The sequence below is a fragment of the Prionailurus bengalensis genome, chromosome B1 (assembly GCF_016509475.1).
Source record: "Prionailurus bengalensis isolate Pbe53 chromosome B1, Fcat_Pben_1.1_paternal_pri, whole genome shotgun sequence".
Classification (NCBI taxonomy): domain Eukaryota; kingdom Metazoa; phylum Chordata; class Mammalia; order Carnivora; family Felidae; genus Prionailurus; species Prionailurus bengalensis.
Window position 1 is genome coordinate 202,188,651 of NC_057344.1, and position 17,296 is coordinate 202,205,946.

Below are 17,296 nucleotides of genomic sequence, written 5' to 3' on the forward strand. Positions count from 1 at the left end.
TCTCCCCTGGACTGGGGAGACGGCCGCCGTGCAGTGTTGAGAATCTCACATGAGGTCCTGTTTGACACTCTCTGAGCTCCAGTGCACACTTAGTATCTGGGGAGTTTCACATGGCGGAGGGGCGGGGCGCTCACGTCTCAGACGTGTTCTGTCGTGCCTCCAGCGTGGGGACAGGGAACTCGGAGGGCATTCAGAGAGTCCAGTCGTAGAGCCAGGTTGTGAATATCTGTTCTGCCCTTCTGGTGGGTGGCTGGGCACATTGCTTTATGTCCCTGAACCTTGGGTTCTTATCTCCAGCATGGCGATAACCAGGCAAAGCATATAAAGTGCTTGGCATGGTGCCGTGCCCTCACTAGAGTTTATGAGGGGGTTCTTGCCTGCTTCTCACTTGAACGAGCGAGCGAGTGAATGCTAGTAAGTGCCGGCTTGCCCAGGAGACGAGCAGCAGAAAGGGAAAGCCTAGAAACCAAGGATTCCATCAGGCCTGGAGGGTGAACAGGGTTGACTTCTTTGTGTCACTGCTGACTTGCGTCAAAGTGGGCTACCGTCGCTTTCCCACGATGCACCCCACCCTCTACTAGATGTTGAAGTCAAGGGAATGGGAAAATAATTCTGTGTCTCAGTGGGTCTGATGATCTATTTTCCTTGCCTCGGATGGGTTAGGAAACTTCTCTGTACCTGTGGAAAGAAGTTTTTAAGGAGACTTCATGGAGCCCAGCTCAGGGCTTGAACTCCCTACTGTGAGATCAAGACCCAAGCTGAGACCAAGAGCCGGATGCTCAACTGACTGAGCCACCCAAGCGCCCCTGAGGAAAGAAATCTTTAAAGTTCAGCCACTTTTTGTTGGGTGTGGACATTGAAATTGCTGTTCATCTCTGGTGGGGAGGGCAGGCACCTTCACTCTGGAGTGTCAGGGACAGTAGCGTTCAGGAGTGGCAGGAACTGAACCAGGAAGGAACTTATGCCTGCACATCTGTTTATTTGTCCTCAGTAGCCATATTGTGTTCCTGATAAACCTTTCAGGCTACACTGATTTCTCGGTAGTGTTTCTGCCTGGCTTCTGGGAGGTGCTGAGGTCCTTAGAAATTTCACATCTGGGGCGCTGGGTGGCTCAGTTGGATAAGCATCTGACTTTGGCTCAGGTCATGATCTCACGATTCGTGGGTTCGAGCCCCACGTCGGGCTCTGTGCCGACAGCTCAGAGCCTGGATCCTGCTTCTGATTCTGTGTCTCCCCCCTCTCATTTCCTCTTTCTCTCTCTCTGCCCCTCCCCCACTTGTTCTCTGTCTCTCTCTCTCTCTCTCTCTCTCTCTCTCTCTCTGCTTCTCTCTCTCTCTCTCTCTCTGAAAAATAAACATTACAAAAATTTTTCTTAAAGAAATTTCACATCTGTAAGCAAGGGGGCTTTGGGGAGTGGGGGAAAGGAGAATGTATTTGTGCCAGACTCATTGGGCTCTGAGTTTACGGAACACCCTCGGTGTGCTCTCACTATTGGGAAATCGAACCCTGTGTCCTTACGGGAACTCCCAGATTTCTGTGTTTCGGTACTTTGCCAGTCGGCTGCCAGTCTGCCTTCCTTCTGCCCTTGGTGAGGTTGTGGCCAGCCTGGGAGGGGTGATTCCATAACAAATGCAGGCCACTTTGTGGGAGGATAGGGGGTTGGGGGTTTGGAGAGACCCCACGGGCAGCCCCATTCCTGCAAAGCAGCTCTTGGGCCACCAGCCGCTTGCTGCTCACAAATCAATTTCCCTTTGCCCAGGTGGGCATTAAACTCTGTTCTACTTAAAACATATTCGTGGAATAACGCAAACATTTAAACGACGTTTAGTTAAAGCCATTTGGTTCTATTTTGTACCCAGCACTGCGACACTGAATATTTGGCACAGGTGACATTAAATTCTGTTATGCCTTCTGTATTTTCCGTGAGCACACACATCTCACTCGATTGCCACATCGCATCAGCTAGTTCCTGTTGATGTTAAGTGAGCTGAGTTTGTAACCGAGACTTGTTTTGTTTCCAGTTTTGCTGATTCTCTGTTGTGAGTAGTTGTGGTTTATCTCAGGATTCCTGTAAGGTTCTATAAATGGAAGAGTGATGAGTCATCCAGATTTGCCTAATACCCGTTTGGGGCCCGAAAAGGTCCAGTTTCCCCGTTAATTCCCCTTTGCTTCCAGCCAGAGCCTTTTCTTTTCTTTTTTTCTTTTTTTCTTTTTTTTTTTTAACGTTTATTTATTTTTGAGACAGAGAGAGACAGAGCATGAATGCGGGAGGGGCAGAGAGAGGGAGACACAGAATCGGAAACAGGCTCCAGGCTCTGAGCCGTCAGCACAGAGCCTGACGCGGGGCTCGAACCCACGGACCGCGAGATCATGACCTGAGCCGAAGTCGGCCGCTTAACCGACTGAGCCACCCAGGCGCCCCAAGCCAGAGCCTTTTCAAACGTAGGCTCTGTGCACCCAGCGTTACAGGAATAGAAAACGTTTGCAGGAGTCTGAAAACTAGGGTTTGGATTTAGGTCCTGATTTCCTTTAGATTTCAGATTTGGGTGTGAAACACACTCCCCACCTGAAGGGGTAAGAGGTCCAGAGGGTGTGGCCTCTGCCACAGCAGGCAAGTTGTGCAGGGAGGGAAGGGAGCCTGGCCCGGGGAAGAAGAAACCCGAGGGAGGCCAGGTGGATGAGGACACGTGTGCCCAGGATCAGCCCTTGTCCCGGCACCTGATAAGTCCGTATCCTGGATTGAGCAAGTTTTATTCCTCTTAGAAGTTCCTCGGAACAGTTATTTTTTAAAACAGAAGAAACTGAGTGGTGGTCAGAGTTGGTGGGGAGGACACATGAGTATGTGTCGACTTGTGTGGATGTCAGCTGCTGTAGAAGCCTGAAGTTAGCACAGTGGAAGTTCATTTCTAGCACGTGCTCTCCCAAGGTCTTGCTGGCCTGTGGCTCCGGCGATGGCTGCCCGAGGTCTGCGGGCTCCTCTGCATCAGGTCAAAGAAGGGGAAAGCTCAGGATGGGGCTGGGGGGCAGGTTCCTGGGCCAGGCAGACATCCCTCCCCTGGAGGTTTGTCGGTCCGAACTTGGTCACGTGGCCAAACCTACCTGTGAGGGAGGTTGGGGAATGGGGCCAGTGCCCAGGACAGTGAGGAAGTGGGTTTGGCGAATAGCTGGGAGCCTCGGCCGTTTTTTAGGATCGTTTTCCTGACCCCCTGCCCCCTCCTTCTTCATGAGGATTAAATGCCTAGAGTTGAGGAGTCGAATGCATTGTTATGCTCTTGCCTTTAAAAATGGTAGTTCCCACCACTTGTGGGAGAAACTCCAAACCACTTGGCGTGGCACAAGGAGCCTTCTGGCTCCACCCTTGCCCGCCTCTCAGACGTCCAGCTCCCATTTTGTGCTTAGAGTCCTCTGAACCAGCTTTGTCTTGTCTCTGCACCTCTGCCCCTTCTCCCTCTGCCTGACAAGTCTTGTTTGTCCTTTAGGATTCGGCTTAAGTGACACCTTCTCCAGGAAGCCTTCTCTGATCACCACAACCCCTTCCAGGGCCTTCATTTGGATCCCACAGCCCCTGGACTTCTGAGACAGCACTGACCCCCCTCCCACCCCCGTGACCGTGAGCTTCTGGAAGGCAAGGCCTCATCTCGTTCCTTGTTTTCCTAGCCGGTGCAGACACTTAGTAGCTGTTCAGTAAATAATCTGAAGCGAATGATAGGGAGACTATAAGTTTTAAAAAGTCATGAATCTGGTATACTTTTATGTATCTTCCTTTTCGATTTCATTATTGTTCGAGATACTGGGAGAAGACTCATCCCAACAGTTTGATTTCCCACATCCGGTTGCACAGCTGTGTGGGTTTCACACCTGCAGTGTGTGGTGTTTGCAGAGGTGGAACATTCTTCTGAGAGGCTTCTGGTGTTTTTTTTTTTTTGTTTTGTTTTTTGATTTTAGAGAGAGCACGAGTTGGGGAAGGAGCAGAGGGACCGAGAGAATCTTTTTTAGAAAGTATTTATTTATTTATTTATTTCATTTTTAGTGAGAGAGAGAGAGAGAGAGAGAGGCGCACACGTGCACTTGGGGTCAGTGGGGAGGGACAGAGGAAGAGGGAGAGAATCCCAAGCAGGCTCCACACTCAGCATGGAGCCTGACACGGGGCTCGATCCCATGGCTCTGGATCATGACCTGAGCCGAAATCGAGAGTCGGATGCTTAACCGACCAAGCCACCCAGGCGCCCCAGAAAATTTTATTTTATTTTTTTTTACGCTCACTATTTTATTTTTGTCCTTTACACTTTTATACCTGCTACCAATTTTTCCTTTCTACCGTATTTCCTTAAAGACTTTTTATGAATTTTAAACCTGAAAACGCGTGCTATTTGTGAGTTTGGTATCCTGCCTTTTACATTTCCCCACCTAATTAGAAATTTTCATGCATTTATTAACGTCTTGGTGGTATTCCTTCTTGTGAATCGTTTACTTGTCCGACAATGAGGAAATGATTCTGTTCCTGCTTTGGGGTGGTCGAATTACCTGTGTGCAGGTCAGTGTGCGTTTTCTGCGATTCCCATGATTGCCTGGGACAGAATCCCAGAAGTGCTTCCTGTTTCCTTGACCACCGTCCCCGCCCCGGTCGGCTCTGATGTGCTCCGGCCCGAGGTGATGGTGGAGAGCCCCCAGGAGCTCTTTGTCCATGGTCTCCGTGAAGGCTGGTGGACCGTTAGAATTTGTCCTAGCTCTGGCCGCAGGCTACTTGCTGTAAGTGGGAGGGTTTGCCCTGCTGGGTACTGCAGTCTACAGATGCCTGTGGTTTATCTCCTCTCCTCCTGCTGGGCCCTTGCTTGTGCTCAGGAGACTGACCCCGAGCCCAGCCCCGCTGGCTCACACTTCCCTGCCTTTGCCCGCGATGCTCCCCTCCCCTCTGCCCTGTGTCTCCTATGCCCATTTCTGTACATCTTTAACACGGACACCTCTGAAGCCTTCCTGGCATCCCCAGGACAGAGGGGACCTCCTCCAGACACATGGTCTCTGGACCTGCTCTCCTGGGCCTTCGCTGTAGTCTGGTCTAGTTTTGTATGCCTTGCTGCTACTATGAGCCCCTCAAGGACAGGGTGCGGGTCTTACTCAGCCCTGATCTCCGGCTCATGCCCCGTCCATGTTCCTGATTGGCACCAGGGCAGCAGAGCGTGACGTGGTTCTGTGTAGTTGCGCAGCATGGACCCTCATTCCTGGAGCCGCGGGGAAGAGCGTTGTTTGTTTGTTTGTTGGTTGGTTTTTTTTTAATTTTTTTTTTTTAACGTTTATTTTTATTTTTGAGACAGAGAGAGACAAAGCATGAACGGGGGAGGGTCAGAGAGAGAGGGAGACACAGAATCTGAAACAGGCTCCAGGCTCTGAGCTGTCAGCCCAGAGCCCGACGCGGGGCTCGAACTCACGGACCGCGAGATCATGACCTGAGCCGAAGTCGGCTGCCCAACCGACTGAGCCACCCAGGCGCCCCTGTTTTTTTGTTTTTTAAACGCACATGGGTGGGGCCTGCTTTGCGCCCTTCTCTATACGAGAGAAGACAGGGATCTGTTGGCTTCTGGGAGCATGGCCTGGATTTGCCGCCGTTGAGGGAGAGGGCACACTCAGGTGAGCTCCGAAAGCCACCTGGGTGAGGAGTCTTCCCACTGCCTGGTTCTGTGGAGGCAGGAGACTGGAAGAGACTAGAAGAGCTCACGCCTTACGGCAGGTGTTGACAGTTTGGTTTCGCTTTAGTGAGTACAGTTGTTGGAGTAGCTCAAAGCAGAATCTAAAAGATAGTAATTCATTGTTCATAGAAGCTGCTGGAAAGGAGTTAATCTTGAATTCATATAGATTAAAGTATCAACTAAGGAAAGAAGATAGCATGGGAAGGGAAACATTTATTCGTTAAAGAGCAAAGTTCTCTGCCCTTTTGCTGCACGACAGAATTGTCCAGGAAACAAAAAAGAAATTGGTGTCCAGGCCCCACCCACAGAGGTGAGTTTTACTTTCCTTATTGGGGTGGCATTTGGGCATTATTTTTTTTTAATTTTTTTTTTTTTATATTTACTTATTTCTGAGAGACAGAGACAGAGCATGAGTAGGGGAGGGGCAGAGAGAGAGAGGGAGACAGAATCCGAAGCAGGCTCCAGGCTCTGAGCGGTCAGCACAGAGCCCCGTGTGGGGCTCGAACTCACAGACTGCCAGATTATGACCTGGGCCGAAGTCGGACACCCAACTGACTGAGCCAGCCGGGTGCCCCGCATGGGGATTTTTTAAAAGCTCTCTAGGTGGCTCTGCTGTGCAGCCAGGATGGAGGACCACCGGTGAAAGGTATGGAGTGAGTCCAAATCCAAGCCCTTTCAGTTGACCGTGTGACCTCAGGCAAGGTGATAGCTCTGAATTTCCCCGTCCTTAAGACAAGGAGAATCATACATAAGCCCCTCGAGGTTGAGGGCCTGTGTCCCTGGTCACCAGTGATTGTATTCCGTGCACTCGATGCAGGACCCGGGACGTGCGTAGTTGGCGCTCGCCGTGTATTTGTTGAATGAAAAAGAATTCCCTGTGTGGTGAACAAGCTGCCCTTAGCGTGACGGGCAAGCGCAGGTGACAGTCCCGAACCTGGAAAGCGAGGGGGGTGACTCCGTTCTGCAGGTGGGAAACTGCGACGTGGTTCATGTCTTACCCGGAGCCAGCGTGTGCTGAAGCTGGCACGTGAGCCCAGGTCTGCCTGGCACGGAATCCCGTGCATGCTACGCGCGCCTTAGGTCAGCTCTTCCTCCTTAAGGTTCCTAAAATCGGAAGACCGGGGCCGTTCATCCCACCTCTCAACTGTCGGCCTTGCCCAGACGGCTCCTGCCTCGTGACGCTACAGGCTGTCCTTAACTAGCAGCGCGTCTTTCTTTCCTTACTTCTCAGAGCTTAATAAAAATAAATTCGTACTTGTGCCCTTAGTCGAGTAATGTTCCCTACTGCATTATACAGGATTTTCGCCCTGCCCTCTCCCTCCTCGTGAAAACCTAAGCTGATGTCAGAGAGGGCCTCCCCGTGTAACTTGTGCCCTGTGTCTAACTGCTGGGGCATGTTTGAAGGAGATCTCAAGGAGGCCGTGTGACGCAGGCACGCACGGGTCTTGTGCACCCCCGGTGACTTCTCAGGGAGAGGCACACAGCCGGGGCGCGTGTCAGCGTTAGTTAATGACTGACCTGTGCTGCAGACTGTCCCGCAGGTTTTATGCCGGGCCCTGGGGGGTGCAAAGGCCAAGTAGGACGTGCCTTCCCTGCCCCCAGGGCGGCGGGAAGTGACGCGTGACGTGGAAATAACTGAAATACACCCCCAGCCCTCTGCCAGAGAGAAGTGCGCACAGGGCCTGCGGGGAGCACGGGAGGGGTGAGGTGGGGAGGGGCCCGTCGGCCAGGAAGGCTCCCGAGGAGAGGAGCGGGGTTTGAGCTGAGCTGGTGATGACCAAAGTGGACGAAGGAAGCCCATTCACACGTGTGCCCTGTGGAGAGTGTGACCAGCACCCCCTGCCCCCCACATCTCCATCCTCACTCCCCAAGGGCAACCGCTGTTGTGACTTGTGACTTCTATCACTGTAGATTAGTTGTCCCTTTTTTTTTTTTTTTTTTTTTTTTTTTTTGACTTTGGCTAGCTGGAGTCATATGGCACATACTCTGTGTCTGGCTTTCTTCGCTCAACCTTGTGTGACGTTCACCTGGGTTGTTATGTGTGGCAGCGTTCATTTTCTCTCATTGTGGATGGTTTCGGGGTGTACAGATGTACCGCTGAATGTTCTCTGCAGGGGGGACGTTGGATCTGGTCCGTTTTTGACAAGTAGGGAGAACGCTGGTCACAGTGTTCTCGCTCATGTGTTTCGGTGCATCTGTACCGGGGTGCTTTAGCGGACGCTGCTGCGTGCTCTTCCAGGGCGGTGGTACCTCAGTGCCCTTGCACATACTTGGACTAGGGTGCAGGAGTTCTGGGCGCCACACGGCCTCTCCAGAATTTGGTGTTGTCGGCTTTTTGGTTTTGCCATTCTGGCGATAGAAGTTTAGGTAAAGGGTATTGTGTTTGGCTTTAACTTGGATTTTCCTGACGACTAAGGGTTGGGTGCATCTTTTCAAATTTTACTGACCATTTGGAATCTTCTTTTGTGAAGTGCCTACAGTTGTCTTTTGTATTGTTGTTGTTAATTTTTTTTAATGTTTGTTTATTTATGAGAGAGGCAGAGTGCGAGCGTGGGGGGGGGGGGGTGTGCAGAGAGAGAGGGAGACGGAGAATCCAAGGCAGGCTCCAGGCTCCGAGCTGTCAGCACAGAGCCCGATGCGAGGCTCGAGCTCACAAACTGCGAGATCATGACCTGGGCCGAAGTCAGCCGCTCAACCAAATGAGCCACCCAGGCGCCCCCTGCAGTTGTCTTATTGACTTGTAGGCATACTTGATATATTCAGGATAACAGTCTTTTGTGAGATGTGTTGCAGATATATTCTACACTCTCGCTTACCTTTTCATTCTCTTAATGTTTTTTTTTCTTTTTTTTTTTTTTAATTTTTTTTTTCAACATTTATTTATTTTTGGGACAGAGAGAGACAGAGCATGAACGGGGGAGGGGCAGAGAGAGAGGGAGACACAGAATCGGAAACAGGCTCCAGGCTCCGAGCCATCCGCCCAGAGCCCGACGCGGGGCTCGAACTCACGGACTGCGAGATCGTGACCTGGCTGAAGTCGGACGCTTAACTGACTGCGCCACCCAGGCGCCCCATAATGGTTTTTTTTTCTTAGCGAACAGAAGTTCTTAATGAATTCTAATTGACAGAATCTTTCATTTAATGGTTAATTTGTATTTGTTTAAGAGATTTTTTTGTTCTCTTCCAGAAGCCTTGTTTTGCCGTTTCCATGATCCATCAGAATTAATTTTCTGTAATGTGAGGTATTGGTTATTTGCTATAAAGATCATCTTTCTCATTGAACCTTTGAAATAAATCAGGTGACCATATATGTTCCATTTCTCACTAATAAGAACTATGTAATAGGTCTCGCTGTCTGATAGAACGAGTCCTCTACTTCTTTGTTCTTTAAGATTGTTTTGACTCAGGGCGCCGAGGGGGGTGGGGGGGGTGGCGCTCAGCTGATTGAGAGTCTGGCTCTTGGTTCCAGCTCAGGTCCTGATCTCACGGTTTGTGAGATTGAGCCCCGTGTCGGCCTCTGTGCTGACAGTGTGGAGCCTGCTTGGGATTCTCTGTCTCCCTGTCTCTCTTCCCCTACCCAGCTTACGCTGTCTCTGTCTCTCTCAAAATAAATAAATAAATAAACTTTTAAAAAGAAATTTAAAAAGTAAAAGATTATTTTCAGTCTTCTACATACTTTTCATTTCCATATAAATTTTAAAATCAGCTTGGCAATTACCACCAAAAAATCTGCAGTTAGAAAAAATTTTTCTAAAAGGTTATTTACTGAGAAAGAGAGGAGGGATTGGGGGAGGGGTAGAGAGAGAGGGAGAGAGAGAATCCCAAGCAGGTCTGGAGCGGTCAACACAGAGCCCGACTCAGGGCTCAGTCTCACAAACTGTGAGGTCATGTGACCTGCGCTGAAATCAAGAGTTGGATGGTTAACCGACTGAGCCCCCCAGGCTCCCCAAAAGCTGCAGTTTTGTTTGCGATTACATTGAATCTGTTGATCATTTTTTCCTGTGTGCAAGCTTCTTATCTCTGAATGTGATATTTTCTCCATTTATTTTGATTTCCTGTAATTTTTCCACAATATTTTATAGTTTTTTTTTAAAATGTAAAGGTCTTGCATTTCTTTCATTCAATTTATTCCAAGATCTGTGTAAATTTTTGATGGTTTTATGGATGCCATTTTAGAAGTGCTGGAAATGCAGTTAATTTTGTATATAGAACTTGAATCCTGCAGTCTTGCTATGTTGAGTGATTCTAAGAGTTTATCTGTGGATTCTTTTGGATCTTCTTTGTAGAAAATGATGTGGTCTGTGGATGAGCTTCACTTCTTCCAATTCTTACGCCTTTCCCTTTGTTTTCTCCATACCGCGTGAGTAGGAACTCCAACACGGTGCCGCACTGGAGTGGTGGAGTGGCAGAAACCCCGTGTGGGTCCTGGTCTCTGGGAGAGCTCTCGCCATCTCCCCGTGGAGTGTGATGTTTGCTGTTAGGACACCTCTTATCAGACACCGTACTTTTTATTAGATACCTTTTATCAGGTTAAGGAAGTTTCCTTTTTATTCCTGGTTTTAGGATTTAAAAAAAAGTCATGAATGTGTTGCATTATTTAGCAAATGCTTTTTTTCCTGCATCTGTTGATGATTATACGTGTTTTCTCCTTTATTTTGTTTGGGATAAGTAACATTGTATTTTTCTAACGTTAAGTAAGCTAAATTTGCATTCTTGGAAAAAAATCCCAACTTATTTATGGCATATCATCCTTTCATATCTGTCCCGGGATTTGATTTGCTAATATTTTATGATTTTTCTGTCTATATTCATTAGAGCGTGACCTGTAACTTTTCCTTTCTTTCAATGCCCTCGTCAGGTTTTGGTATCAGGATTATGCTGGCTTTCTAAAATGGGTTGAGTGTTTGTTTCTCAAAGTTGCTAGAAGAGTTTTCTCTGGTAGTTGGATGAACCTACCGATGTGTTACAACTCATAGAAGTGTACACCAAAAAGCTTGCTTTTATTGTGTATGAGTTTTAAAAAATAATAAAAAGGGCACCTGGGTGGCTCAGTTAAGTGTCCAGCTCTTGATTTCGGCTCAGGTCATGATCCCATGCTTCATGAGATCGAGCCCCACATCGGGCTTTGTGCTGACAGCACGGAGCCTGATTGGGATTCTCTCTCTGTCTCAAAACAAATAAATAAACTTAAAAAAAAAAAGGGCCTTCATGGGGGAAGTTTTTAAATACACACACACGCACGCACTCTCTTTATGTCAAATGATCCTCTAGGGGCATCAGAAAGTGTAGTTGAATACATTTTTTCTTGGCTAATAATGCTTACAAATGTGTTTATTGAATGACCTAGTTAATACATTTCTTTTGGGGGTTGGGGGTGGAATAAAAGTTTTGTTCTCTGAAAGAGTTCGTGTATTTCTTCTTAAACATTTGGAAGAATTCACTAGTGAGGCCATTTCGACCTGAGTTTTCTTTGTGGGTTTTTAAAATGTAGGTATTTTTGGATTTTGTTTGTTTTGCTGAGGTGTAGTGGGTAAAGCCTGAGTGGTGCAGGTGGGGGAAGAATTAGGAGGGATGTGGGCAGGTGCAGCTGTAGGATGCTGGTGCAGGGGAGCGCAGAGAGTCCTGGGAGTGAACCTGAGGGAAGGAAGGAAGGGGAGGGACTTCGACTATCGTGTCCCTCTGGCAGCGGGATGAGTGATCGGTAACTCCCGAGCCGGACCAGCAGATGTGGACCCCACTCCTGTGGTAGGGAGGAATGGACCAGAAGTTTCCAGCAAGGTAGCAGGAGTTTTAAGTGTTTAAACATAGTCCGAACAGTCCTTCTCAAACGCGTGAGCATCGGAGCCACACGGGGGGCTCATTCAAACAGGGCTTGCTGGGCTTCAACCCAGAGTGTGATTCAGTTGGTGCAGGGGGCAGGGGGCTCAAGAATTTGTTTCCAGCTCATTCCCAGGCCTGCCTCTGGTCCAGGTCCCCGCTGTGGCATCCATGGCTAGAGTCCATTCCTTAGCCAGCACCTCCCCGCCACCAGCTGCGCTGGGGCAGGGCTTTCGTTCCCGGAGCCCAGCAGACTCAGCACTCAGGACCACTCCAGCGCCGGGTTGCCTCTCAGATTCGATCGTCTGTCTTCTTTTCTTTTTGATTGCAAAAGTAACACATGCTCACTTGGGATTTTTAAAGCAGTAACAGAAATTGATGTTTCGTGTGTTTGTTTTTGAGGAAGGCGGAGAGAAGGTGCAAGTGAGCAAGGGGCAGAGAGAGAGAGAGAAACGGGGCTCGCCCAAAGTGGGGCTCATGTTCGCCCGAAGCAGGGCTCGAGTGCATCCGAAGTGGGGCTCGAACTCATGACCCGTGAGATCGTGATGTGAGCCCAGCCAAGTCAGATGCTTAATGACTGAGCCGCCCAGCAATAACGGAAGTTCGCAAAGTGAGAGTAAAATTTCTCTCTTTGCCCCTCACCACCTCCTCTTGCTGGAGATGGCCATCTACTGACTCTCTCTAGTCAGACATTTCTTGTGCAGTTGTGAACACACCAACACACTGGCAGGGCTGATCATTAGACGGAGGACCCTGGCTGGGGCGTGTGGAGGACTTTTTGCCATGGGTTAACGTTGGCACATGACTGAGGAGGCTTAATGATGCCCCAAGGGAGAGCCTACCTGTGTCACTTCTTGTGGGTTTAGAGTAGATCATTTTTGTTGACCTTGAAGTTGTTAGTTAGAGCTTGTCCTTTTTTTATACCTAATGGTATTTGGAGTCATGAAGGTGGGAGAATACTCTAGTGATGGCACTTTTTTTTTCTTTAAGATTTTTTTTTAAGTAATGTCCACACCCAACATGGGGCTCCAACTTAGAACCCCGAGATCAAGAGTCCCAGGCTCTACTGACCGAGCAGCCAGGTGCCCCCATCTAGTGATGGTGCTTTTAAAAAAACTTTTTTTGGGGCGCCTGGGTGGCGCAGTCGGTTAAGCATCCGACTTCAGCCAGGTCACGATCTCGCGGTCCGTGAGTTCGAGCCCCGCGTCAGGCTCTGGGCTGATGGCTCAGAGCCTGGAGCCTGCTTCCGATTCTGTGTCTCCCTCTCTCTCTGCCCCTCCCCCGTCCATGCTCTGTCTCTCTCTGTCCCAAAAATAAATAAACGTTGAAAAAAAAATTAAAAAAAAAAAAAACAAAAAAAAAAAAACTTTTTTTAAAAATGTTTTTATTTTCGACAGAGCGTGAGCGGGAGAGAGGCAGAGAGAGAGGGAGACACAGAATCCGAAGCAGGCTCCGGGCTCTGAGCTGTCAGCACGGCGGGGCTCGAGCTCACGCGAGATCACGCGAGATCTCGCGAGATCGTGACCTGAGCTGAAGTCGGACACTTAACCGACTGAGCCACCCGGGCGCCCCTAGTGATGGTTCTAATGCAAGTTTTTGACAGGAACTTATGTGACAGTGTTGGAACTCACCTGAATACCCGATGGCTTCTTCCACAAAGTACCGTGTCGGGCCCACAGGAGACGCTCGCGGTTGTTCCAAATGGGGATTTCGCTTTATTTCTCAGGCCAACTGGCCTGTGGGTCCTGTGGCCAGTTGGCCTCCCCTGGCAGGGGTGGCTGTGGTCTCTGCAGAGATGCGAGGGCCCCCCGGGAACCCACCTGGTCACGCGGGCTTTCCTTCCCCCGACTGCCCGCCCTCCTCCCTCCCTGTGACTAGTTCGGAGTCAGAGCCCTGCCCGCCCCCGCCCCCGCCCTCTGCCCTCCCAGCTGGTCCGCCCCGTCCGTCCTGCCCTGCGTGCCTTAACCTTCCAGACTGTGCTGCAGGGCCCGGAAGGGCGCCCAGGGTGCCTGCCTGGGACTGTGGCTCCGGCTCCCGGCTCCGGGAATGTCGCCCGGGAGCAGTCTGCACTTGTGGGGCTGGCCTTTCGGAGGCGTGTGGCTCCAGTAGACGCGATGGCTGTCTCCCCCGCGCTGCTGTTCGTGGACAGGTTTGTGGTTGCACTCTCGCCCCTCTTGCTTTTGCTTTTGCTTTTGTCATCGGAGGCCTACCTGGAGCTCGGATTTTGCCACGTCTGTAGGTTTTGGTGTGATTCAGCACCCCTGCCCCCGTCGGGCAGAGTCGTTTCTCACTTTTCGAAGGGGTGTGGTCCCCAGGCGCCAGCGAGGGCCTGCGTGCCCCGGGAGCCAGGGGCCCGGGTGTGTGCGCGCGTGCTGTCTGATGCTCGCTGCACTCCCGTGTTGGCTGTTCCCTCCGGATTTAGGGATCAACTTTATAACATCAGAGGCTCCTTGGCTAACCTTTTCTGAAGGAAGAGAGACGCTGAATATTTCTGGCTCCCGGGTACTTGTGACTGTGTGTGCGACCAGTAAGAACACCTCAGTGTCTGTCTCAGTCGCCTCATATTTCCTGTAGGGTAGATGGGGTTTTATCGCACAGGAGGTTGGGTTTGTAGGATGCGGTTTTGTGTCCTGTGTGCCTGTGACAGTTGAGCGGGCTGGCCTTTTCCCCTCGTGTTTTCAGAGCGGAGTCAGAGGCCCAATGTAAATAGATGTGGCAGTGGGGCATGTTGATTTCTGATGGTGGAGATCTGGAAAAAAAAAAAAAGAAAGAAAGAAATAGGCTTTGGAGGAATCATTTACCGTTTTTGCCTTCTCTACCCGGAGGAGTACCAGGATTTAGATGTCCCTTCAGGAGCAAATTCCTCAGCCTCGCCGAGACTCTGTTTCCTGTCTGTGCCATGTGGGTGGACTGTGATCCCTTGCTGGGTCGTGCCTCCATGTGAGGACCCTCCAGCAAGGGCTTCCCTCCAGAGTTCCATCTCTCACGCAGAATATGTGGGACGTGCCAGGCGCGGTACGGGGCACCTGACAGGTGATCTGTGAAGGGTGGTCGTGATTCAGGAAATGGTGGAGAAGATACCCGTCTGTTCTGGGAACAGAACGTGACGGTGTTTTAGCGGATTTCTGAGGACTTTGGAACAAGCTTTGGTTATGTCTTGTCAATGACACAAAGGAAGGAGAAAGCAAGAAGCCCCAGGGAACCGTCGAATCACAACCTGGAGTTCACATGCACAGTATCTTGAAGGAGGAGGACTTTGGAGGTTTATTTCCCAAGATTCCGAGGAGTTTGAGCAGTCCCTGCTGAGTGTCTGTGGCCCGTGGAACCTGCTCCTCCAGGTCGGGCAGGGCTGTGGCCTTCTACCCCCGCCGTCCTCCACCCTCTGGGGCAGTGTGGACAGCTGCCGGGCAGCAGCCGTGGATGTTCGGATCCAAGTCGGGGCTCCGTGTTGCTCTGTGTGTCTCTGGGCATGACTCCCCAACCTCTCTGAATGCTGGCTTCCTCTGTTTTCATTTCATTTCATTTTATTTTTTTAAGGTTCGTTCATTTTTCAGAGACAGAGCGGGAGCCGGGGAGGGGCAGAGGGAGACCCAGAATCTGAGACAGACTCCAGGCTCTGAGCTGTCCGCACAGAGCCCGATGCGGGGCCTGAACTCACAGACAGGTGAGATCGTGACCTGAGCCAAAGTCGGATGCTTAAGTGACTGAGCCACCCAGGCGCCCCCTGGCTTGCTCTGTTTTAAATGGGCAGGTATAATTCTTGTGTGTGCTTTCTGAAAAGTCCTCCAAAAAGCGTGTGTTCGATAAACACGTTTTCCTGTATGCCAGGAACTGTTCTAGGCCATAAAGGCACCACAGTAAACACAAGAGACGGGACTCACCCTCGTGGACTTTACATTCTGTGATGAAGGCACATAAAGGAACAAGTTGGTAACTCTCGTGCAAGACATTTGAGTGCTTACACCAGGTAGGGCCCTGGCTCTGGGTGCTGCCCTCAGCACACACTTCACGTGCTCTGAAATACACTGGTCCAGGGACCCAGATCCAGCACCTAATCTTGTCTGTCAGCTAGCGTTCTAGATTGTTCCTGGAATCACCTTATTTTGACTTCAGTAATGTCTGAAAGTTAGTGGGGGCGGGGCTGAAAGGCACCACCTCAGCCCCACACCATTTAAGAAGAAAGGGGGGGTCTGTCCTTAGACGATACGGTCTCTTGTCAAAAAATGGAGAGGTGGAACTTTGGATGGAAGTCCTTGCTGGGGGGGCACCTGAGTGGCTCAGTCAGGTAAGTGTCGGACTTCGGCTCAGGTCATGATCTCAGGGTTTGTGAGTTCGAGCCCCGTGTCGGGCTCTCTGCTGTCAGTGCAGAGCCCGCTTCGGATCCTCTGTCCCTCCTCCCATCCCCCTTCCTGCTTGTGCGCCCTCTCTCAAAAATAAATTAACGTTAAAAAAGTCCTCGCTGGAGTGTCCTCACATGGAAGCACGTCCCAGGTTTCCAAAGCCAAAAGGACAGTGTTAGAATTATGATGTTATGATGCTTGACCTTCAGGACTCCTCATGTCTGCCTAATTTTGTGTTCATAACTAAACATTTTTTTTTAATGTCTAGAAGATTCCCCCAAATGAATAAGCTTCAAAGCCCCTTAAAACTGGGATCTGGCCCTGCAGGTGGCTGAGAGGGGGGACACTGCAGTGGCAGGTGTCCTGACGTGTGGGCAGTGGAGGACCAGGTGGAGCACGGCCCAGATGAACCCACAGCTTAGCTCTGGCTGGTTGTGGTGCGGGAACACGTGCCCGTGTGGCCAGCTCTTACGGTATGTCAGGAGAAGCCAGAAGCCCAGGTTTTTCTTTGATTTCTCCATATTTAAAAATGCTGATAAATATTTCCAGCTGGAAAACTCTGTGCAGGCAGAAGACACAGGCTCCCAGCGTGTCACCTCTCCTTGTGGCCCCTGCACACACACCTGCCCCGATGAGTTGTGTGTTATTTCACTTAGTTCTCCCGAGACTTGTTATCTCCATTTACAGATGAAAACCGTGAGGCCCTGGGCCTTTGCTGCTTTGGTGGGGGGTGTGGTCCTGAGGGTAGGGGGTGGGGGTGGAGGGTGGGGTGGGCAGTGGGGTGGGAGGTGGGGCCCTGAGGCTGGGGGGGTTGGGTGGGGTGGGGAGCCCCGATTGGAGCCACAGCTAGGCCCCTTGTAGCCTCCTGTGCATCACTTCTCAGCCAGGAATAGGTGATAACAAAGTTATGTCCCATCTTCCAGTTTTCTTGGAGCAGATAAGCACCTGAGCTGCCTGTGCTGGGAACCTGGGGTTCAGATTTAGGGGCCTCTCACCAGGAAGGCCCCCGTTCTGCCTCTGCCTGAAGTTGCTGGAGCAGGGTGGTCAGGTCAGCGTGACGGGACCGCGAGTACGCCTGTGGCCCCTTGGTGACAGTTGCCTTTCAGCCGTTCTGTCGTGTTCCTGCGCGCATGTCCCTGCAGCCTTGCTGGTCTGTATGAGGTCTGGGAGGGGACGGCAGTGTGTGCGCACGGCCGTGCTGACCACAGGGCTGGCTCTGTGCCCTTGCAGAGCTCTCGGCTGTGTGGTCGGAGGCTGCGCCGGACTGCGGAGGCCTGGAAGGGCGGGGGTCTGAGTCCCTGGTGGGCGACCTTAGGAACTTACCTAACTTGTAGGAGGTAGGCCGTTCTCCTTGGGACGCTTGTGTCGTGCTCACTGCTCCGGCTCACGGCTGGGGTCGTGAGGCACAGGGCAGAGCGGGTGCATGAGCCACGCGGGCTGAGCCGCCAGTGCCTT

The 17,296-nt window shown here is 50.9% G+C and overlaps 1 protein-coding gene across 5 annotated transcripts in view; it reads left to right on the forward strand.

Annotated features, from left to right (window-relative positions):
- TBC1D14 (TBC1 domain family member 14) overlaps window positions 1-17,296 on the forward strand; it is a 111,520-nt gene that overhangs the window by 25,112 nt on the left and 69,112 nt on the right. Inside the window, exon 1 of one of the 5 annotated variants that reach the window (XM_043573036.1) lies at window positions 13,478-13,650. The exons of the other annotated variants lie outside the window; for them this stretch is intronic. Within the exon in view, the coding sequence (XP_043428971.1) occupies window positions 13,616-13,650 (35 nt within the window). The 5' untranslated portion in view covers window positions 13,478-13,615. Of the gene's footprint in view, window positions 1-13,477; window positions 13,651-17,296 lie in introns of those variants that run through there. 5 annotated transcript variants of the gene reach the window in all.